Genomic DNA, 24099 nt, shown 5'->3' with positions numbered 1-24099 from the left:
CCTAAAGTGTATATTCACAAGGCATACTTTGCAAGAATAGGTATTCTACATAAAAAATAGATTGTACATGCTTATTTCAATGCTTGACATGATAACTCACTTGGGATAAAAGTCTACTTCCCTTTGAGTAATGCTTTTCTTTTTCCCGTTTGATGTGTAACCTTTCCTATGTGCTTATAGTTCTTGAGAATCTTTATTTTTCTCAAGCCTAAATCACATATTCAATGTGCCTTCATATATTTTATTTTTCTTAAGCCTAAATCACATATTCAATGTGCCTTCATATAGATTGATTGTTTTTTATTTATGTCTATGTTTCAGGAAGCCATAATGAATAATTTAAGGAGATGTCAGTGCAATTATAAGTGTAGGCTTTCAAACCTTGGTTATCAGAATGTTATTATACAAACTTACTATGCACACAGTCGCAAGGATATGAATGGGATAATACATTCATCAGTTCTGGCTCGTCAAGAAGGTAGAAATTCTACTAACAATGATGTTCCTATGAGTGAAGATAACCCTCCTATGGATCAACCATCATCTCACTCTTTGCCTAGACGCACGCGTTTGTGGTGTACATGCAGAACATATTGTGGAGGTGGACGTATGGTTCCTCACTCAACATATGCAAGACACATGAGAATTGAGGAAAGATTTAAGAGTCTCACTACTAATCTTGCTTTACGTGACCCTCAAGGACTACCACAAGATGACATTCCACTAGAGCATAATGACATGGGAGATGAGGTCCATAATGACCCATCAGATGAGTTTGACAATTTAGACGAAAGGGAGGATAATGAGGTGGAACCACAACATGAAGCGTTTGAGATGAATGATATTGAACCATCTTTATTTGACAAAATCGTTCAAAGAATAATTCAATTGCAAGCACTTTGGGATGAGCATCAAGCTTCAATTGAGTTTCAAGATAAAATGCTTTAAATTCTTTTTGGTGATATGGTCAGTTCTAATCCCCCCCAAGCACATATGGACAATATATATATGCCAAGCTTGGCCAAACTACTAGTGCAAATGCCTAACACATGGGATGGAGACTTGAATGGTATAAATATTCCTACTTGTTGGGAGAAACTTGGTATCATGTTTACACGGCTAGGTATGGTTAACTCCCAACGTTACAGGGTATGCCAAGGAAGTGAGAGCTCTATTCATGCACCATTGCTTTATCAGCCAAGCAAGGAGGATAACTACATTAGAGACACAATTGAATGCTTGTGTAACACCAGAAAATAGGAAGGAAGAAGTTAAAGTGTGATTGTTCACAATGTTGTGAAAAGTGTTCCAAGTGTTCTCTACCGAGAAAAGTTATGCTCTCTTTTGACTATGCCTCCATTAGAGAACAATTGCGTCTACTAACTAGAAGTAGGAATCTATGCCATGAATTGTTGGAAATGTGGAGAAATAAAAACAAATGGTTAATACAGGAAAATACACTGTGATTCTACAATAAATGAGTTTTGGGATGGTACAAAATGCAAAAGTGTAAACGATTTTTGGAATCCTGAATCATACTTTGAGCTTCCATTGATATGTAATAACATGCATTGCAAACAAGTCTATATAGCTTGGCCTTCTGCCCAAAGGTCACCATTGCTTGATCATTCATGGGATGATATTGAGAGTGCCTACAAGTTTATATGCAAATCATGTCGAACTCACATACATGGGTACAAAAGGATTTGTAAGGTACACTTTATTATCATGCTCATCTTTTTAATTAATATAAATGAAATTTGATATAGGTTACTAAAATGTGGTGTGTTTTGTGATAAATAGGGTGATCCATGCAATTTTGCCTTGTTATTACATTGGGATGGATTCCAAGCCTCAAAGACAACCCAGAAGAATTGTGGAGTTATTGAAATCAAAATTCTCAATGTTGGAAAGAGCTCCTTTATTGGAGTTATACCGGTTTTATTTATTCCATCACTACAAGGGAATGGGGCAATAGCGACGGCCATTTGAGACGCAAAAAAGCGGTGTCACTAAAAGCGTCGCTATTTGCGTCGCTATGTTTGTCGCTATATGCGTCGCGAACATAGCGACGCATATAGCGACGCATATAGCGACGCAAATAGAGACGCAAATAGCAACGCATATAGTGATGGAAATAGCGATGCATATAGTGAGGAAAATAGAGACGCAAATAGCGACGCCGGTCTGGGGAAAAAGTTTTGAAAACCCGAGCGTAACATTCGCCGAGAAAACATTTGCGAGAAAGAATGAAAGAGAGAGAGAGAGAGAGAGAGAGAGAGAGAGAGAGAGAGAGAGAGAGAGAGAGAGAGAGAGAGAGCTCATCACCATGCCGCCACCGCTATATATGAAGAAGAAAGAGAAGTGTGCAACGGAGAAGGGAGGGAAGGTGCAAAGAGAAGGTACAAAGGGTTTCATCTTCAAGCTTTGAGGTAGGTACATTGCCTCTTCTTGCTTTATTTTTGTGTTATCTTTTTTTTTTTTTTTTTTCCTTTGCAAAGAGATACATGGAAAGAGAGGGAGGGAGGAAAGAAGGGAGAAGAATGAAGGGAGAGAAAGAGAGAATAAGGTAGAGAAAGGAAATAAAGAGAAAGAGGAAGAGAGAAATGACAGATGAAGGGAGGGGGAAAGGATGAGTGAGAGAAACAACGAGAGAGAGAGGGGGAAAAAATAAAGAGAGAGGAAACAAAGAAAGGGAAATAGAGAGATAAAGAGAGGGGAAGAGAAATAGAGAGAGGGAGACGGGAGGGGAGGAGAAATAGAGAGAGGGAGAGGGAAGGAAGAGAGGAGGAGGACGTAGAAAAGAAGGGTGAGGAAAAGAGAGGAAGGAGAGTGAAAAGAAGAGAGAGAGAGGGAGAAAGAGAGATAGAGAGAAAAAATAGAGAGCGTGAGAGAGGGAGAGAGAAATAGAAAAACAATGAGAGAATGAGAGAGAAGGTTAATAAAGAAAAGTAAAGGGAGAGGGGGGAGAGAGAGATAAAGAGAGGTGGGGTGACATTTCTTTCAATATCTTTGTTTCTTAAGCTTTTTATTTTCTATATTTGATTGTCTTTGCAATGAGATGAGTTGAGTGAGAGTGGGGAGGGAAGGAGGGAGAGAAATAGAGAGAAGAAGGGGGGAGGAAGAGAGAGATGGAGAGAAATAAAAAACAGGAGAGAGAGGGGCTTCATAAAAATTTGTCAAAACCCGAGCATGGCATTTTACAGGTTTGTAAACAAGCAAGAGAGAGAGAGAGAGAGGCCGTTGCCATTGCCACCATCCATGAAGAGGGAGGAGACAAGTGTAAAGGAGAATGAAGGAACTCCCGAATGAGAAAAAAATGAGAGAAGTACGAGGGGATTCATCTTCAAGCTTTGAGGTAAGTGCATTATCTATTCTCTCTTTGTTTTTCTATTTTCTTTACTTCTCTCTTTCTTTTTGTTGATGAAGAGTGTATTGAGGGAGATTGAGAGAGAGAAGTAATCCATCACAAAAAGAGAGGGGACAATTACAAAGAAGAAGGAGGGAACCCGTAAAGGAGAAGAAGAAGAATGAGAGTAGCGCGAAGGGATTCTTCTTCAAGCTTTGAGGTAAGTACATTATCTATTCTCTCTTTTTTTTTCTCTTTTCTTTAATTCTCTCTTTCTTTATGTTGATGAAGAGTGTATAGAGAGAAGAAGTGAGAGAGATCAACGTGCACAAGGGAGATTGAGAGAGAGAGAGAGAGAGAGGTCGCTGCCACCACCAATCCACCACAAAAAGAGAGGGGACAGCTACAAAGAAGAAGGAGGGAACCCGTGAAGGAGAAGAAGAAGAAGGAGAGTAGCGCGAAGGGATTCTTCTTCAAGCTTTGCGGTAAGTGGATTATCTATTCTCTCTTTGTTTTTCTCTTTTCTTTACTTCTCTCTTTCTTTTTGTTGATGAAGAGTGTATAGAGAGAAAAAGTGAGAGAGATCAACGTGCGCAACGGAGAGAGAGAGAGAGAGGTCACTGCCACCGCCAATCCACCACAGAAATGGTGACTTTCAGCTCATTACAAAGGGATATGCACATCAATACAGCCTAGATTATGAGGAGACTTTCAGCTCAGTTGCTAAGATAGAAATGGTGAGAATAGTCATTGTATTAGTGGCTTCTAAGGGCTGAAAACTATGAAAAGTGGATGTCAAAAATGCATTCATGAATGGTGACTTGCTTGAAGAGGTATATATGGAGTAGCATGAGGGTTATGTATACAACCTGAGGTATATATGGATACTAGCTAGCAACCCCGTCTATCATGCTAGATCCAAACACATGGAGATTCATTACGATTTCATTAGAGAAATGGTACTTGTAGGACAGATTGATCTACCTCATGTGAAGACACAAGACCAGGTAGCCGATATCTTTACCAAATCACTTAGTAAAGAGAAATTTGTTTGTTTCATGGATCTACTTGGAGTACAGTAACTAATCTGAGCTCAAAAAATGGAGTTTGAGAAGGGGGAGGATGAGCTTGATTCTTTTGATCTTAAAACACCTCCATCCATTGAGATTGAGGGTGAAGACAAGAAAGAAGAGATAGAAGATGACTTAGACGTAGGTAAAAACAAAAAGGAAGAAGTAGAGCTTAGAGACACTACCACTCCCTATATAAGGGTTTTTGGCTCCAACACCATGGTATAACTCTTACAGATGTCCAAATGCTCCTCCAAAAAGACTTGAACAATGTTGGAATAAGCTGGAGTAAGCAGAAGATCAATGGGACTTATTCAATGGGACTATAATGAAAGCTTGAAGTGAAGCTCTTCTTCTTGGGCCTAACAAGTGATAAAAAAGCTCCTTGATTAATACTTTTTTGAATTGATTATATCTAGCTTTTGTAATCACAATCTCTTTTTTTTCTCGGGGCTAAGTAAGTGATGAAAAAGCTCCTTGCGAAATACCTTTTCGAATTAATTATATCTTGCTTTTGCAATCAAAGGATTCAGTTTTTTTTAAAATAATCTGATACACAATTTTTAGACATTATAGCTGACATTGGCAAATGCATTATGCAAGAATATTTAGTGCATATAGCTAAAAGGGTGGCAGGGCTATATGCCCTGCCACCTATTTTTTTCCCCCTCTGTAACCGTCGCTATTTGCGTCGCAAATTTACTCTGCAACCGTCGCTATTAGCGTCGCTATTTGCGTTGCTATATACGTCGCGATTAACGTCGCTATTTGCGTCACTATTAGCGTCGCTATTTGCGTCGCTATTTGCATCGCTATATGCATCGCTATATGCATCGCTATTAGCGTCGCTAACCCAATATTAGCGTCGCTAATTGGGTTAGCGACGCATATAGCGACGAATCGATCGCGTCGCTAATAGCGACGCGAATAGCGATGACGGGGATAATTTTTTCCATGAATAATTCTATCGCTTTAAACGTCGCTATTGGGTCTATATGTTGTAGTGCATTCAGTTGCAAAAACGTTATTGGAAGCTCTAATAAACTCTTTCACATATTCATGCAACCATTGATAGATGAATTAGAAAGTCTATTTGTTGATGGATTTGAAGTAGACTTCAATTATCCAGTCACACAGATTGTTAAGCATGAAAATTCTCTTAGTCGAAGATTCATGGCACGTGCTATGCTAATGATGGTAACTGGAGACCATCCAGCTCAGTGCAAGATTGGATCTTTCAAAGATGGTGGTCAATCGTTTTGTCGTAGAGACAAAGCAATAACCACTTTGGAGGGTGAGGGATCAGGACGTTACTTGTATGATCAAAATAGATTCCAGTTGAGATATAGACCAATTAAAAGATCAACCAATGAAATACTTAGTTCTTTGACTATGGCAGAGCGAGCCCTCACCCAAGTAGAAAGAGAAGAGATTTTGAAAGATGCGGCACTTTCTGGTAGATCATGCTTGTGGAGACTATATGAACTCTATGGCTTTGATTTATCCCTGGACCTTGTATATGATTGCATGCATATTTTGGCTCTAAATTTGTTCTCAAAATATATATGTGCTCTAATAAAGACTGTGGATAACAGGATGAAAGTAAAAATTAATGAGACAACACATCGTGTCACTAAAGTGACACCATACTCTATTTGTTATGGTCGCTGGCCAAGATATCCTAGTAAGTATTGTGAGAGCTACAAGGCTGAGGAAAATCAAAAGTGGATTCAATGGTGTTTGCCTTATGTACTATGTGAGATTGAAGGTATTCCGAAGGTATTCTATGACCTGGGATTGATTCTAATAGACATTGCTCATGCTTTTTACAACTACACTCGTGACCATGGTTGGTCTAGAGAAAATATAGATACTTTGAGAGAATTGCTTGGTTCATGGAGAGTAAGCTCTGAGGAGCTCTTAGGATCAAACTTAGCTCCTTTGGAACATGTTGCAGGTATAAATTATTTTTATTTTCTTAGTTTCTTCATTTATATAGCAATTATATTTCACTTTAATCGTATATATTTTCTTGCCTTACTAAATGTAGGTTTTGGAGAATTCTTGGATGACATTATTCGACATGGTAGTCATGATGCTTTCTGGTGTTATATTTATGAGCGTATGGTCTCAGTATATGTCAATATCAAAACAAATAACAAAGATAATGAGATTTCCTATGCAAACTACCAAAGACGAAGATTCTTTACATGGATATTTATGCATATTAGAAAAGACCAACGTGACAGACTTATGCCGTATCAAAGGATGACAAGATAACTCCACAAAGCTCTACTACCACCTGATGGATACTTAGTGGATTCTAATAGGTACAATGAATGTCCAGAATGGCATGTATCAAGTTTCATGCATGTATCATGTGTGGAGAAAGCAAAATAAATATGGAGTTTTTTAGAAAATGCTAATGATTGTGCATGCAAAAGAGTAGCTCTAACAAAGGGAATAACCATAGGAGCAAAGAAGTTAAGATGCAGGGATGCAACTAATGAAGAAAAGAGATAGGTTCATCATAGCTTCAACATAGAGGTGGAAACAATGACAAAATGTAAAAAGGTTTTTCTAAAGGGAGAAGTTTATAAAGTGGGAGATAAAGTGGTGGTAAGATGTAATGAAGACTGTAGAGTGGACATAGATGTTGGCCATTGGATAGCATGCATATCATCATTTTTTTCGTTTGAATGCAATGGTGAAGTGAAACTATTTTTTGGAGCTTATTACTACATACAATGTATTGTGGTTGAAAGTGGCCATGAAAGTCTAGTTGTGGATACCACTATAGGTATGAGTGTCTTGCAAAATGGTTTTTTTCCATTTTCATGGGATTGTATTAGACCAATACAATCATTGTTACACAAATTTATTCCACTTCAACATGGAAACAATATCATCGCATATGAGACAAAAGATTTGAGACCAAGGTCACGTTTGATTAAGATAGGTTGCATCGGTTGCATTCCTCCTTGGCTAGAGGAAAATGATGTTGTCTACATGAAGTCTCATCTAGATGCTTTATGTGAGCCAAACAACCTCAAATGTGTCATTATAAGAGCAATACACTATGAAATGAAGCAAGTAAAAGTGGGATGGCTAACTAATGTACACTTGCAAGAAAATATTTGGAAAGTGAGAATAGAGGATCAAGATTGGAAGGATTGGTGGCTATGTGTATCCACGAAAAAGCAATGGCAAGTACTCAAAACAAAAGCAATTGCAATTGACAATAAAAGAAAGATTGTACCTACAATGTGGCGTTCGCATGAGCATGAGGCAACAATGTTCTGACGGTATGTTTATTGAAGTCTTTTGATTTGTATTGCTTAATGTAATTTACATTTTCAAACATTATGACGGTATGTTTATTGAAGTCTTTTGTTTTGTAATGCTTAATGTAATTTACATTTTCAAACATGCATTGCAAATACTTTCTTATTGTTACCATACCTATGTAGGTTTGCCATGTTGACTTCTAATCTAGAGATGATGGCTCTTTTGAAAAAAATGATGAGTGAGGATCCCAAACTACTTGGGCTTGTGGATTCAGTTGTGGAAGAAGTGAAAGGTAACTAACTCTAATAACTAAATTTATACCTAATTTTATTACTAATTCATGTGTTCTAATCCAAGTGCTAAGAAATTAAGTGATTTAGTTTGATATAGCACTTCTTTTTAAAAAATATAAATCTCTTATGTTTCTAAACTTTGGTTTATTATGTGTACATAAAGGTAACAAAATCACAAATGATGGTACAAGAGATAATTGGTGCGCAGATCGGTCGCAATATGCTCACGTAGTGAATCCCGGAAGGTCCCCAAGAATAATGAACTCTACCTTTTTGCACAAAAAACAATGTAAAAAGCATGAACGACAAGAGCAAGAGACCAATTGGGTTCAATCTCCCCCCATGCCTTGCGTGAGCACTTCACAAAGCATGTATTTTATGTATATTTCCATCTTCATGCTCAATAATAGCCCATTTTACAAAAATATGACAAGCTTTTAGCTTTTGAGTTTGCTTTTACAAAAATAGAAAATAAAGCTAATGGATGGTGCCCATAGACTCTGGCACGTCCAATCTCAATATCCAAATAGAGATAACATATCCGTGCGCATAGGCGCATATAAAATAATAATAAATAATCAATGACTCAATAGACATGACAAAATATAGGCGTGGCGCCTATCAAAATATAATCCATAGGTCAAATACTCGCTAGACTCCAATTCTTTCCTCCGCCACTGCTGTTATCTCTACACATCAACTGAAGCATTCACAATCGTTAGTGAAATAATACAATGAAACCGACAAAAGTGAATACCTAGCAGTCTTCAGCTACATAAATAAATCAACTGGTTAGAAATAAATCCTAACCTTAATTTATTACGAGTGCACACTCTAAACTCATAAACGTTTATTAATTTAATATGTATTTTGCAGAATCACCCACTATGGAATCACCCATATACACACTAAATTCCTCCGCCACTGCTGCTATCTTTACACATCAACTGAAGCATTCAAAATCGTTAGTAAAATAATACAATTAAACCCACAAAAGTGAATACCTAGCAGTCTTCAGCTACATAAATAAATCAACTGGTTAGAAATAAATCCTAACCTTAATTTATTACGAGTGCACACTCTAAACTCATAAACATTTATTAATTTAATATGTATTTTGCGGAATCACCCGCTATGGAGTCACCCATGTACACACTAAATAATTAATGAAACGCCCAAAAAGGACAGGCGTTCCCATCAACTTCTCGCACAAAGAATCCACTTTGTGTATGAGCCCCGGTCATCTAAGTTTACGGAATCCACTGTAAAACCTCACAGAATCCACTGTGGAATATGCCTCCTAGCATCAATAATGGAACAATGAAAGTTAAGGAGGTCATTGGCCCTAATGTCTCTTCAAATTACGATACAGGTATATGTCTTTATTTCTACTAAACTTTGAAAATTAAAATTTGTACATATATTACTTCTTTATTAGGTGATTCATTTTGAGATTAACTAGCTTTAATTAGTCTCTTTGCCTGATTTAAAATGTTCATAGTTATTCATATTTTTAAACTTTGAGTAATTGTGTGTATATATATAAACATAGATAAAAGAACAACAAAATGTGAAAAAAGAGGTAATGTAAGAAAGGGAGATCAGGAGGTTACTTGCGATAATGTTTCTTCAAGTCAACATGCAGGTACCAACTTTAAGGATAAAAAACTTGTACAAATTTGGTGACCCAAATTGATACAAAATATCTAATTACTTTCTTTTGTGTTATTGAAAATTTTCATAACCTTGTATTATCATGAGCTTTGGTTAACTCTGTATATATAGGTAAACAAGTTACTAAAGATGACAGAAGAGACAATGCAAGAAAGGAAGACATTGAGATTGCTTGCCTTAACACTTCTTCAAGCCAAGAATCAGGTATTACCAACTTTCTTATGTTGATAATGAGTCATTTTTTGAAATGGTTATACTAACTAATGATATTTGATCACTTGAGTATCAATAGGAGTGATACACATACCATCATATAATGATATCTATCGGCCACCCATGTTGAAATTTAGAGAAGAGGGTAGACTTTATGGAAAAAAGCTCTTGGCTGAATACTTTAAAAGTCAACACACTGTCATGCTCGAAAATTATCATCGAGTACATAGGTGGTTTGAATCCTTGAACCCAGATGATCTACGTTATAAAAATGTGGTTAAAGAGTATATCATGAAAATCATATCAGAGAATCACCATGAGATTTTACCATTGAAGTTTACTGGATGTGAGTACATATGGAGAGAGAATGACATATATGACTGGTGGAAGGGTACAAAGCAAGATGAAAGAAAGTATTTGAAGAAAAAAGATTTTTTAAAGAATGTAAGTTGATTGTTACTTTTTTTATTGGCATTCCTAATATTTGAGGTGTAGATTCTTAGTTATTAAACTATTAATCTTGTGACATATAGAGAGAATTATCCGCATCTCTTGGAGTGGATGATATAGATAAGCTTCAAAATGTATCAAATGACATAACATCATCAATGGTAAGATGATATGATTTATAAGTTTGATATCATAAGTGTAGGATTGATTCTTTTTCTCCCATACTCATTTAGGTGTGTCTATTGATGGCAGAGTGAACCATATATTGCTACTATTGATTCTAATCAACTTGATGTATACATTCTTAGAATGGATGATATTGTGAATGAACAAGGTTTGGAAAAGGTATCTTATAATCTTATATGTTTATCATTTTTGTACTTGATTCCATATATTTTGGAGACATTTAATGTACACACATGATCTTATTTTGTTGATGTAGCCTCTTGAAAAAAGTAGCTCCTTTGAAGGACAACAATACAAGCAAAGAGATTTATCATTGCAGGTAATGCTTTTAAGCTCATATCTAATAACTTTCTTTGAGAATGTCTCTTATACAGATACTTATACATTAACTTTCATTTCCCATAGATGAATATGTTCGTGGAGGAAGAAAAGAGCTTTGAAGAATTTCAATGTTATACATCTGATGAGGTTCTTTGCTTTATATTAAATTTAAGATTAACCATATGATTCATGTTCTTAACTGTATCTTATCTTTTACATGCTTAAAATGTAGGATGTTGAAAATGAAGATGAGACACTTGATATGGAAAATTGTGCCAGCTTTTCAAAGTTATTGTCACATGTCAACTAAACGTCAAGAAACTCTGGAACAAAGTATCCATAGTTCAAGCAATGATAAGGTATGTAATTTTTTTTTCTATATAAATGTTTTTAATGTGATTACTAATTTTAGTTTTGAATGTAGGCTAATCCAGATGATGACATTAATGAAATATCTCGAAAAAGTCAAAGAAAGAGGAAGGTATTTGATATATGTTTGTGAGAGAACAATAGCGTCATAGTTTAGTAAATAATTAAAGATATGATTTATTACATAACTATTTATTTTACGTGTTAACTAGCCAAGTGAGAAGATGAAGGATCTTTTGCAACAAAGGAGCATGAAACGAGGTACCAATATCAACGAAAAAGAACCAAAGGTGGTAGATCTAAATGCTTATATTTTTGTTTATGTCATACATAAAAAGCATAATCTAATATTTTTATTTTATTTGAATTAGGAATTTAAAGATCTTCCAAACCAAGGCATTAAGATTAACATTTCAAATGATACTCAAAGGGTAACTTTATTGTTAATTTATATTTTAATTAGATATATATAATTGTAGTCATGTAGTTCAATTTGTAGCTTTGATATTAACATTTCAAATGATGCTTAAAGGGTAACTTTATAGTTTATATATATATATATATATAAATATATATATATATATAATAGTTATGTAGTCAAATTTATGGCTTTTCATATTATAATTCGTGTCATTTAATTATCTATACATAGTATAATAAGTTACTTATTCTCTTTTTGTTATTCAATACTGGTTAATATGACAAAAGAGAACTTGGAAACCATACTTTTGAAGTATCTTGGTGTGCCTACAATTCATGATATGTACTTTTCTTTAAAGAGTACATACATGAATCTCAAAAAGATTGAAGCTAGCTTTCGAGTCTTGATTAAGGATACAAAGAAGCCAACAAGTGATGATATGATTAAGAAAATTATTTATTGGCTACTAGGAAATGGCAAAGTTGCATTAAACAAAAATGGCAATGTGCTTAGTCTAGATGATGTGGAAGTTTTAGCATAACTTCTACTTTGAGTTAAGAATTTATTGCTTTTCAACATATTGGAGATTTGAGGGATTACTCAAACATTTATTACTTTGCAACATATTGGAGATTTAAGGGATAAAACAATCAAGACACACATGTTGCTTCATTGGTTTTTAGTTCTATGCTCCTTTAAAAGTATTTTCATTTTTCTTTTGGTTGCTAGAAGTAGATGTTGATGTCTTGGTTTGTTTAATCTATTTTGATAATTAGATGTATGTTATTGATCCTTACTTAGAAATGATGACATTCTCTATATAATTTTCTAGTTAAAAATTTATTGTGTAATTTCTTGTTTGATATTAGCATGTCTAAGAGCAAGGGCAAAGTAGATAAAGTGATAAGGAAAAAAGAGAATTCCCACGGAATTCCCTAGTTGAAAGTACATATAAGTAGGGAATGTAAAAAATAGGAAAAATGAGAGATTTCCTAGTCTAGAGTACCTAGGGAATCACCTCTAGAATTTTTTTTCTATATATGAAATATTTCCTATATAGGAATTATTCCCTACATAGAAAATTTTGTATTTTCCTATGTAGGAAATATTTCCTACATTGGAAAGGTCCTATGTAGGAAATATTTCCTACATTGGAAAGGTCTTATGTGATTCCCTACTTATTCTCAGTAGGAAATGTCCCATTTTCCCTAGTTTTTAATTTCGCCACTTATATGTATTTTCAACTAGGGAATTCCATGGGGAATTCTCCTTTTTTCCTACATGGGGATCGATTGAAAGTTCCTTGTGATAGTTCTCGCTTGAGCAAAAGGTTTGATATGTATGCTTGCCCTCTTTAAATGATGGAGACTCATTAGCACATGTAATGTGTGTTGGCAACAATGAGTGATCTCCATGAAGGGCAGGCCGATTAGTTGATAGGCCCATGTGAGTCAACATTTATTCCTGTGCGGTCCTTAATTGAAATGCAAGTGGAACTATAAATTCTTAACAGTTTATTTGTGGCTACTTGATTTTGCTAGGCATGTTTATACCTGTAGTTTACTAAAACGAATGATGTCTCAATTCGGAATCTAATCTCTGGAGTCTATTCGTGAGAGACTCGATCACTGCGTAGTGGCATGACGGATCTCGATTATCTAGGTGTACTTACTACTCTCACAGCTTCGATGGATGTTCGGTCGAAAGGACTTGGCTCAGGTTGATCTCTACATTGAGGGTCACATCGACATCGTGCATCATGTGATCATGAAATAGAACGAAATGGGAAAGAATTAAATAGCCAGCAATTTTTAGCCATCTTGAGCGACACTCACCATGCTTACAAAGAGAGCAAAAGAGAACCCAATGGAAAACAATCGCAAAATGCTCTTCTCATGATCAACATGAATTCTAGCTCGAAGTAGCCAAAATATCGAGATAAAAGTGTTGAAAGACACATAGTCGGCTAATAACTTGTGTCATTTGGGCATCGCGTCACGAGCGCGCCCGTAATAGCTTGCTCTCTCCAACTTCTAGTCGTACCAACCAAAGACTACGGTGGGTGCGGAGTTGGTCCCATCGTAATAGAAAAAGGTGAGCGTGAAGGCATCAAATCCAACCTCCCAATAGAAATCGATGATAGGATTGGCTGCAACGGTTAGGCGATGTAAGCGTTAGAAAGACTAATAGATTCATGAGTGCAAAGAAAAACAATGCATTACTTGGGAGCAACACAACATTAAAACACTGCATGTGTAATCGAGCGTGGAAATAATAAGGCACCATCTCACTGGACGATGAGCAAATTATGGAATATTGAAAATTGAGATCACCTGGGTCGGTGGCAGGGTCAGTTCCATCCGTAAGGTCGAAGTCTTGGGTTGGGCTCTGTGGGTCGTTGTAGTCTCGTTGAATTGTAGCTCTCCAGTCATGGCTCTGATAAACCTCCTATGGGGTGTTTCCCAACACTTGGGATATGGAGTCTCCGTCAGTCCCCAGGACTTTGTGGCACAAGGAACTTTCAATCGATCCCCATATAGGAAAAAAAGAGAATTCCCTAGTTGAAAATACATATAAGTGGGAAAAGTAAAAACTAGGGAAAATGGGACATTTCCTAGTGAGAATAAGTAGGGAATCACATAAGACCTTTCCTATGTAGGAAATATTATTCCTACATAGGAAATATTTCCTACATAGGAAAATACAAAATTTTCTATGTAGGGAATAATTCCTATATAGGAAATATTTCATATATAGGAAAAATTTTCTAGAGGTGATTCCCTAGGTACTCTCACTAGGAAATCTCTCATTTTTTCTATTTTTTACATTCCGTACTTATATGTACTTTCAACTAGGGAATTCCGTGGAAATTCTGTTTTTTCCTTATCACTTTATCTACTTTGCCCTTCCTCTTAGACATGCTAATATCAAACAAGAAATTGCACAATAAATTTTTAACTAGAAAATTATATAGAGAATGTCATCATTTCTAAGTAAGGATCAATAACATACATCTAATGATCAAAATAGATTAAACAAATTAAGACATCAACATCTACTTCTAACAACCAAAAGAAAAATGAAAATAATTTTAAAAAAGCATAGAACTAAAAACTAATTAAGCAACATGTGTGTCTTGATTGTTTTATCCCTTAAATCTCCAATATGTTGCAAAGTAATAAATGTTTGTCTACCCTCTTCTCTAAATTTCAACATGGGTGGCCGATAGATATCATCATATGATGGTATGCGTAACACTCCTATTGATACTCAAGTGATCAAATATCATTAGTTAGTATAACCATTTCAAAAAATGACTCATTATCAACATAAGAAAGCTGGTAATACCTGATTCTTGGCTTGAAGAAGTGTTAAGGCAAGCAATCTCAATGTCTTCCTTTCTTGCATTGTCTCTTGTGTCATCTTTAGTAACTTGTTTACCTATATATACATGGAGTTAACCAAAGCTCACGATAATACAAGGTTATGAAAAATTTCAATAACACAAAAGAAAGTAATTAGATATTTTGTATCAATTTGGGTCACCAAATTTGTACAAGTTTTTTATCCTTAAAGTTGGTACCTGCATCTTGACTTAAAGAAACATTATTGCAAGTAACCTCCTGATCTCCCTTTCTTACATTACCTCTTTTCCCACCTTTTGTTGTTCTTTAATCTATATTTATATATATACACACAATTACTCAAAGTTTAAAAATATGAATAACTATGAAGATTTTAAATTAGACAAAGAGACTAATTAAAGCTAGTTAATCTCAAAATGAATCACCTAATAAAGCAAGATGTAAAATATGTACAAATTTTAATTTTCAAAGTTTAGTAGAAATAAAGACATATACCTGTATCGTGATTTGAAGAGACATTAGGGCCAATGACATCCTTAGCTTTCATTGTTCCATTATCTCTTGTACCATCATTTGTGATTTTGTTACCTTTATGTACATATAATAAACCAAAGTTTAGAAACATAAGAGACATTTGTAAAACATCAAAACACGCATTTGTAAAACATTAAAATATCAAAACATTTCTTATAAACAAAGCGTGGAATAATTTCAACGCATTAGCTGTAATATAGATAAAATGATATGAAACGTAGCATGAAGAGCCAAAAATTAACTGGAAGAAAGAAACATTTAGAATAATCAAATGATGAACAAAATACCGACAATCATCAGCAAGAGCTCATCAGTTTTCTTACTGCTGCTCAGAGCCCAAGCAAACATCTCAGGAATCTACTTCTGGGACTCTAGGAACATCTTTGTACGCCTGGCCTCCAGATCATCACGAAATCGCTCAGACTCTCTCTGCATCTGCAGTTTCATCTCTTCTAATCTGAGAAAGCGCTCCCCCAAAGTGCAGATCACGGAGACCAATCTGAGAAAGCGCTCCTCCAAAGTGCTGTCAACTGGGGGCTGTTGATGCCGCAAGCTGGACTTTGAAGAAGTCCTATGGTTGAGGAATTTGTCCATCTTGAAAGCCTTCGCGGCCTCATAGTCTATACTGCGGCTGCACTTCTTGTGGAGAGCTGTGTAAGAAGTATCATGGTCATCCAGAGACCGGTTGCGATACCAACATTATCACTTATGGGACCATATGCATCTATGGCTAGACAGGTGGCAATGGTACAAAGCATTCCAAGAGCTGCAACTGTGATCCCGTACATGGCTACTAGGGTATGGCTGACATAGATGGCAACAACAATAGCAAATATTGGAACAATTACAGACTTGTAGCCAAGTGCCAAACCAAAGATGACATTGGTAGCAGCTCCTGTCCTGCAAGAATCAGCAACATCCTGGACTGGTCTGTATGTATTGCTGGTGAAATACTTTGTAACGTAGCCAATTACCAACCCTGCCCAAAGCCCTACTCCAACGCAAAAAAATAGTTTCCAGTTTTGAACCATCTTTGCACCACCATTAGGATCATATATGTAAAACGTGGATGGTAGTGCCAGCCAACAAACAAAAGCTGCACCGAATGTCATTAAGATGGTGGATATCAGCAAACTGTCTCTTCAGTGTAGATTCAATATCCCTTAGATTTGAGATCTCAAACACATCAGTTGCGAACAAGGTTGTGATGAGGCACACCACAATGCCCATAGAGCTAATGAGTAGAGGGAAGCACATAGCAGTGAAGTCATGATTTGTGCCAAATGATGACATGGAAGCCACAACAAGAGTTGCGCAAGAAGCTTCAGCAAAGGAGCCAAACAAATCTGAACCCATTCCAGCAATATCTCCCACATTATCACCCACATTGTCAGCAATGATCGCTGGATTTCGCGGATCGTCCTCTGAGATATTCCTTTCTACTTTTCCAATAGGATCTGCTCCAGCATCCGCAGTTTTGGTATAGATTCCACCTCCAACCCTTTCAAATAGAGCCACAGATGAGCATCCAAGCCCATAGCCAGTGATGGCCTCAAAAAGGCCCTCCCAATTATCCTTATAATAAAGCTGGAACAGTTTTATAGTGATGTATAAAACTATGAGGCCATTAGCAGCAAGTAAGAAACCCACCATCGAACCTGATTGGAAGGCGATTTTGAATACTTTACCTATCCCTTTTCTGGCTTCCAAAGTTGTGCGAGCATTCGCATATGTTGCAATCATCATGCCCAAAAATCCCGACACTATGGACGTCAAAGCTCCCAATATAAATGCAACTGTAGTGAAAACTGCTGTAAAGAGAGCTGGGGCACATTCCTGCTTTGGATCATATCTGCAAGGCTGGGGCTTACAAGCTTTGGAACCGTTTTGTAACTGTGCCCTAGATGTGGATGATTATCACCCTGTCAAGCTTATTTTTCCTTCTGTACTATATGGCTTTTCAGATCCTGTATAAAGTTTACTGTTCATATTCAACAAAGCAGTCTGAAGCACCAAAATCTGTTTAGATGTGGGTATTAACTGCGATAAGCAGCTGTATCTCTTGGATTTCAGTACCAAGTGTATGCCTAATGCTGCAAGACTAGCTTGCTGGTGAGTTTAGCTTCACCGCGTAAATACAACAGTTCTGGCTACCAATGTAATCTTGGCACTACTGCCATATTATGGACTGTTTAGAAGGCTTACATGAAAGGAAAGACAAAATATTTTATGTCGTTGTTTCTGACGCAAGATCAAAAGAAAAAAAGCTGCGTGCTGTATAAAAAAGAAGAGTAGACCAGAAAAACGGGGCAGAAAGAAAAAGCTCCGGAAATTACAGGCTGTAAGGCTTTACCGGTCAAGAGAGAACAGCTCTTACATACATTGATGCTGGTGGAAAATGGTTCAGGGCTAGTAAGGGTGCACCAGAGCAGATACTTGATCTAGCTCATAACAAAGTAGAGATTGAAGGGAGAGTACATGCAGCGATTGACAAATTCGCTGAGCGGGGCTTGCGATCACTTGCTGTTGCCTTACAGGAAGTGCCTGAAAGGAATAAAGAGAGTCCTGGTGGCCCGTGGCGATTTTGTGGTCTATTACCCCTTTTTTGGTCCTCCATGACATGACAGTACTGAGACCATTCAGCGAGCTTTGAACTTAGGTGTCAATGTGAAGATGATAACAGGTGATCAGTTGGCCATAGCAAAAGAGACAGGGAGCAAGGGCATCAAAAACAGAGAACCAAGATGCTATTCATATTGCCATAGTAAATATGCTGGCAGATCCAAAAGAGGCCTGAGCAAACATCAGAGAAGTGCATTTCCTACCTTTCAATCCAATGGACAGGAGAAGCAGCTCTGCCAGCTCTACCGGCCTCTACTGGGCCAAAGATGGACATAGTTCTTGAACAGGATGGTCAAAGGACTGGATTTCTTGCAGAGTCTGTTGATCAGTATGCAGATGCAATGATCAGAGTGTTGCGAATGTCAGAAGAAGAACGGTTACAAATTGCTGCATCTGCAAGGCAATGGACATCTTACACTTATCTGGAATAAGTATGGGTGGGATCAGGTGTCAAACATAATATTTGTTGACCAGCCACTTGGGACTGATTTTAGTTACAGCAGTGATATTCGAGACATTCGGCATGATGAGAATGGCATCAGTGAAGATATGTACAGTTTTTTGCAAGCCTTCTATGAAGCACATCCTGAGCTTTTAGGAAATGAGTTCTATGTTACCGGAGAATCATATGCTGGACACTACGTTCCTGCTGTTACTAGTCGCATTCACATGGGCAACAAAGCGAAAGAGGGTTTACCAATCAACTTGAAGGGATTTGCTATTGGCAATGGCCTCACAGATCCAGAGATACAGTACAAAGCATATGCAGATTATGCTTTTGAGATGGGCTTTATTGGTGATAAGGATCACACCAGATTGAGCAAGCTATATCCTGCATGTGACATGTCAATCAAGCTCTGTGGGACAAGTGGTATAGTCACATGCGTAGCTTCATATTTGGTCTGCAATTCGATATTCAACTCTATCATGTCCATTATTGGGAGTGTAAATGATGTTCTATATGTACTTTGAATCACGTGGCAAAAAGGCTGAAGATCCAGTGGAGCTGTGGATGTCCTGGCAGGCCATTTGAAGAAGCTTTAGTGATCACAGAGCAGATTACAAATGCACTTCCTCAAGTATCTGCCGCATGAGCAAATGTCTCTGCCGCATGAGCAAACATCATCAAGTATCAATATTGTTATATCAAGAAACGGAAACCAAAATTCTTCTTTCAACTCACAGAGAAGTTTATAAAATGGACAATACAAAATGCCTTAACAGCAGACAGCTCAAAAACAAGTAGCAAAGAGGGAAACCTGGATTCACACTTGTAAAAATCCCATCTGTAATAAAAGACGTTGCCCTTTCCACTGCACCCAAATAAACACCAGGTCCAACATTTGGAGGCAGTGGATGGAACATCTTTTGGTTGGGGTAGTCCAAATCAACCACAACATGTCGATTTGTGAGAAACCCAACCTGACGAGTCCCTATCCTACTCTGTACTATGGCTCCAAGTGTACCAAATGTCTCCTGACCTGCAACCTGTGAAATTCACCAGAGACAAAAATGTATCAGAATTGTCAAACTAGTAATGATGCAACAATTATTTACATATATTGCAACTAAAAATCTGCCAATCTTCACCTCTACAGTGTAAAAAAACACCATCAGTTGTTTAATTGATATATGATGAAGCATGTACACACTCTCAGCATTTCTCAAAGTTTATGGAAAGGAGGGGAAAAATGTGCGGAAAACATCTAATGACACCAAAAACACAGAAACACATGAGATGGTCATTTCTATTTTCTATACACAAATATGGACATCATCATGCTGCAATTGAGTATATCGGCAAACAAAATGATAATAGATTCGAGAGTGATGCCCCTCGAATATCAATGTAGACATATCAATCTGCCACTAAACTGTACACTATCATAATGCATCAAATGCCCTCATTTGATATGCTACTTTAGACAGGTCTTCTTGTGAGAGTGCGCAACGGAAGAAGAACACAAACACAGAGGATGGGAGAGAGAAAGCAAGGAATGAAGGAAGAAAGTCTGCACTGACTGAGATGAATGCTGAATACATTGAAATGGACGGAGCAGTCCCTGCACGCAGCCCGGAGCGTCAGTGAGGGCACCAGAAAAGACTGAAAGCAATGGCAGCACCAATGCCGGAGCGGGAGAGGACGGAGACAGAGGAGCTCTGTCAGCTTAGTAGTTATTGTTCTTGTCTGTATTCAGCCTTCGGGAGTCACACAGCCCACACTGGGCTTTTTCATGTGCAGTCGGCCCAGATTTCTGGGCAGGTCGGCCGGCAGCACCAATGCCGGAGCGGGAGAGGACGGAAAGAGTGCTGAACTTGCAGAAGACAATACTGGGAATGACTGGGGGGCTGCTATATATAGCCCCAGGCCAGAAATCTATCCGACCTGTCAAATCTGGCCGACTTGGCCAGATCTGGCCGACTTTGCCAGATCTGGCCGAACTGCCCAGAAATCCATGTGAGAGTGCGCAACGGAAGAACACGAACACAGAGGATGGGAGAGAGAAAGCAGGGAATGAAGGAAGAAAGTCTGCACTGACTGAGATGAATGCTGAATACACTGAAATGGACGGAGCAGTCCCTGCACGCAGCCCAAAGCGTCAGTGAGGGCACCAGAAAAGACTGGACTCCGTCATCTTCCTCCATCTTCGGTGCTGCTATCATCATCAGCCTGATCTGGTGCCCTCACTGACGCTTCGGGCTGCGTGCAGGGACTGATCAGTCCACAGTTTTGTATTCAGCATTCATTACAGTCAGTGCAGATTTTCTTCCTTCATTTTCTGTTGTCTCTCTCTCCTCCTCTGTGTTCGTGTTCTTCTTCCGTTGCGCACTCTCACGAACACAGAGGATGGGAGAGAGAAAGCAAGGAATGAAGGAAGAAAGTCTGCACTGATTGAGATGAATGCTGAATACACTGAAATGGACGGAGCAGTCCCTGCATGCAGCCCGGAGCGTCAGTGAGGGCACCAGAAAAGACTGAAAGCAATGGCAACACCAATGCCGGAGCGCGAGAGGACGGAGAGAGTGCTGAACCTGCAGAAGACAATACTGGGAATGACTGGGGAGCTGCTACATATAGCCCTAGGCTAGAAAACTGGCCGACCTGCCAGATCTGGCCGACCTGCTAGATCTGGCCGACTTGCCAGATCTGGCCGACTTGGCCAGATCTGGCCGACCTGCCCAGAAATCTGGGCCGACTGCACATGAAAAAGCCCAGTGTGGGCTGTGTGACTCCCGAAGGCTGAATACAGACAAGAACAGCAACTACCAAGCTGACAGAGCTCCTCTGTCTCCTGTCAGACTCTGACAGGAGCTCACAACCAGGAGATGACAGACTGAGAATGATAAAAGAGCAGGCTAACACTTCTGCATTTTTTGGCCGAGATGCATGATGTAGACAGGTCTTCTTTGGCCGAGATGCATGCTGTAGACAGGTCTTCTGCCTTTTACCAGGAGCAAAATACAAAACACTAATCAATTAGAAAGGACATATAGGAAGACAGAAGGAAATCCCTTGCTACCTTACAGCATGTCCTGCTTCCTGAGAAGCTAGCCGAACAACGATGTCAGGGGCATACACAACAGTCCGACTTGCAGCATGAGCCTGAAGAAGGTCATGATTATTCTCCATAGTCAGTGAGAAAGCTGCTTCCCTTGAGATGTCTGGAGGCAGAGCAACTACTCAGAAACTATTGATGTCAGAATATATTTCAAGCTTGCAGGGAATGGGGTTGTCATTCAAGCTCTTTTGGGTGTGATTATGATCTTTTGAATGAGGTTCCATGGGCTGTATTGAGCATGAGTGTATGTTCTTAAACAGTGAATAAGAAGAGAACTAAATGCCAGAAGATCACTTTGGGTTGTGAATCTGATATTGAGTAATAAAACACGTAATTGGGAGATAGTACCTGCTCAGACAAAATCATACACAAAACCCAAGTCCTAAATGTAGATTAAAGAGTTCTCTGCCATAAGTAGGTTCCAACCTACTTGTGAAGATCAATGTCTCCTTGACACACTCCATCACTATGAGTATGCATTAATTTTGCCTGCATCTTTCATTCATCCTGAATAACAAGCCATTCCTCTAAGCAAACCTAAACACCAACGTACTCCCAGCTAGTGTTGCCCCTTTTCAGATATTGAGTAATTCATACTATGACTAAGTGGTGTGCTCCTATTTAAGGGGCACTTGAAAGTGTGATCAAATTATGTTTAGCCGTACTATCAAAAGCCTACGTAGATACATTTAATGCATGTGCTAAAAAAAGATGGATGTCTATAGAGCTTCAGTCTAAATCATTAGCAGGTCCATAAATGTTACAACAGTATGAAAATGAACAAGTCAAATTAGGAAGTAAGCAAAGCATTGTACAATTAACTGTTGTATATGGGATTCATCCCTACTGGAATTGGTGTTATCCCATTGGCAATGTTAGTGATTGTATTTATCTTCCTTTCACCAAACTGCTTAAAGCTGTCTAGCTATCACAGAAATTCAGTAAAATCCAAGTTGTTGATCATACCTCATTGATGCCAGATGAAGCCCCAGTTATGATGACAATCTTCCCATGCACATTCTCCTCGAGGACCGCATGGAAGAAGCACAGTAGCACACAACGGAAGATGAGCAGGAGCCACATGATTTCTCTCTCGTTTGTACACAAAGAACCTTTTGGAGCGGTGGATTTTGCGTGAGCTATAACCCTCTCATCTCTCAAATTGGACATGTTGTCGGATATGACATTGCATGTTGGATCCATTGCGGGTGAATTTCTCTGCTTGTGGATGTCATATCCCCACGTGTAATGGAGCTATCTGTAGTTGTCATAGACCTAGCTCTGTCAATCTTGGTGGCCGCATCGGATGATTCTACTGTTCTGGCCAGTCCTTATTAGGCCTTGGAGATCGAATTACTGCGGATGGTGCCACACTGGTATTGCCAAGGGAGACGACAGGCTCAGGCACAACAAGCCGAATGAGGGTGACATTCGTGATGGCGATGTGCATCTGTCTACCAAAAGGGAATCCGACAGATTTAATCACGTTTGGGAGCGAAAGGGGGATGGAGCTCTACAAAACCTGGTCAAGCACCGCGTCCTTGAGGTAGTCGACACCATTTTGCGAGATCGTGATCCAGATGTTGGGGCTGTCTTCGCTTGATGCTTCTTGCCAAGAGGTCAGAAACTCTGGAGGGAGGGTTTGTTTGTAAGGTCAGCATCTCTAGAGAAACTCTGGAGGGAGGGTTTGTCTGTAAGGTCAGCATCTCCAGCTTCAACAGTTCATCTCTTTGCTTCGTGTAAGCCTCGGAACCGGGAGGAAGAGGCGGATCACCTTCCTTGCACACACGAATGCTGTCGCACGTCATGACGACGTCCTGGAGAAGAGAACCCTCTGTAAGGTCGGCATCTCCAGCTTCAGCAGTTCATCCCTTCGCTTCGTGAAATATGAAGTGCAATCGCTGGTCATCTACTAAAATCTCCACCAATTGCAATGCTAGATCATCTACAATATAACTAATTGATTTTTTTTGAACAAGTAAAGGAAGTCCTTTAAATCAATGTGATCAATAAAAAAATCAACATAACATTAAATAAATTTAGAAGAAACTAAGTAGAAATAGAAAAACATACATATTTTTAAGAGAGAATACAAAAGAGACAAATGTGTGTCATGCTTTCTAGCTAGACCATTGTCATTTTGTTATGGGAAAAGGGGGAGAAATCATAGCCATGCATTCTTGATTACTGATAGCTTGAACAAGTAAGGCAAATCATTACCTAAGCATGCTAGTTTTGTATAGTAGCAATATAAGGCTCCTCCATTTACAAGTCCCCATTTGTAGCTGATATCCCATAGAGTTTTAGAGCCTTTCAAAACAATAGATCAAAATGCTTGGGGGCGGGGGAGGGGGGGTGACGAAATGATAATCCTTTGAGGTGAT

At 38.3% G+C, this 24099-nt stretch overlaps 1 protein-coding gene across 9 annotated transcripts; it reads right to left on the bottom strand.

Moving 5' to 3' along the window:
* Positions 1-8331: 8331 nt before the first annotated feature.
* On the bottom strand, positions 8332-23632 carry LOC148027990 (uncharacterized). Of its 9 annotated transcripts, XR_015692673.1 has the most exons (6): positions 22682-23632; positions 19415-19643; positions 15495-15587; positions 14983-15075; positions 13968-14102; positions 8332-13783 (listed from the first exon to the last, which is right to left on the bottom strand). XR_015692673.1 is itself a non-coding variant. In XM_087689672.1 (5 exons), the coding sequence occupies exons 1-5, from the start codon at positions 22916-22918 to the stop codon at positions 14530-14532; spliced, it is 678 nt and encodes a 225-aa protein (XP_087545798.1). In that variant the 5' UTR covers positions 22919-23632; the 3' UTR covers positions 8332-14529. The 9 variants fall into 9 exon arrangements, 7 of the variants coding, with proteins under 7 accessions (XP_087545798.1, XP_087545799.1, XP_087545800.1 ...); XR_015692672.1 differs by having other exon boundaries at positions 8332-8700; positions 9614-15075; XM_087689672.1 differs by having other exon boundaries at positions 8332-14555.
* Positions 23633-24099: the final 467 nt, after the last annotated feature.

The sequence above is a fragment of the Lygodium microphyllum genome, chromosome 12, assembly GCF_053477565.2.
Source record: "Lygodium microphyllum isolate KBCC chromosome 12, Lygodium_microphyllum_v1.1.10, whole genome shotgun sequence".
Lineage (NCBI taxonomy): Eukaryota > Viridiplantae > Streptophyta > Polypodiopsida > Schizaeales > Lygodiaceae > Lygodium > Lygodium microphyllum.
Note: the sequence above shows the minus strand (reverse complement) of the source record. Positions and strands in the feature narration are given on the sequence as shown.

What these genes read in the sequence shown, in the direction of transcription:
- LOC148027990 (XM_087689669.1), bottom strand. Translation starts at nt 22,918, where the DNA reads ATGGATCCAACATGCAATGTCATATCCGACAACATGTCCAATTTGAGA. An exon ending in TTTTACAAGTGTGAATCCAG is followed by an intron (nt 15,588 to 19,414) that starts GTTTCCCTCTTT and finishes ATGTACATAAAG; the next exon opens with GTAACAAAATCACAAATGAT. An exon ending in CTCTTCAAATCACGATACAG is followed by an intron (nt 15,076 to 15,494) that starts GTATATGTCTTT and finishes ATGTATATATAG; the next exon opens with GTAAACAAGTTACTAAAGAT.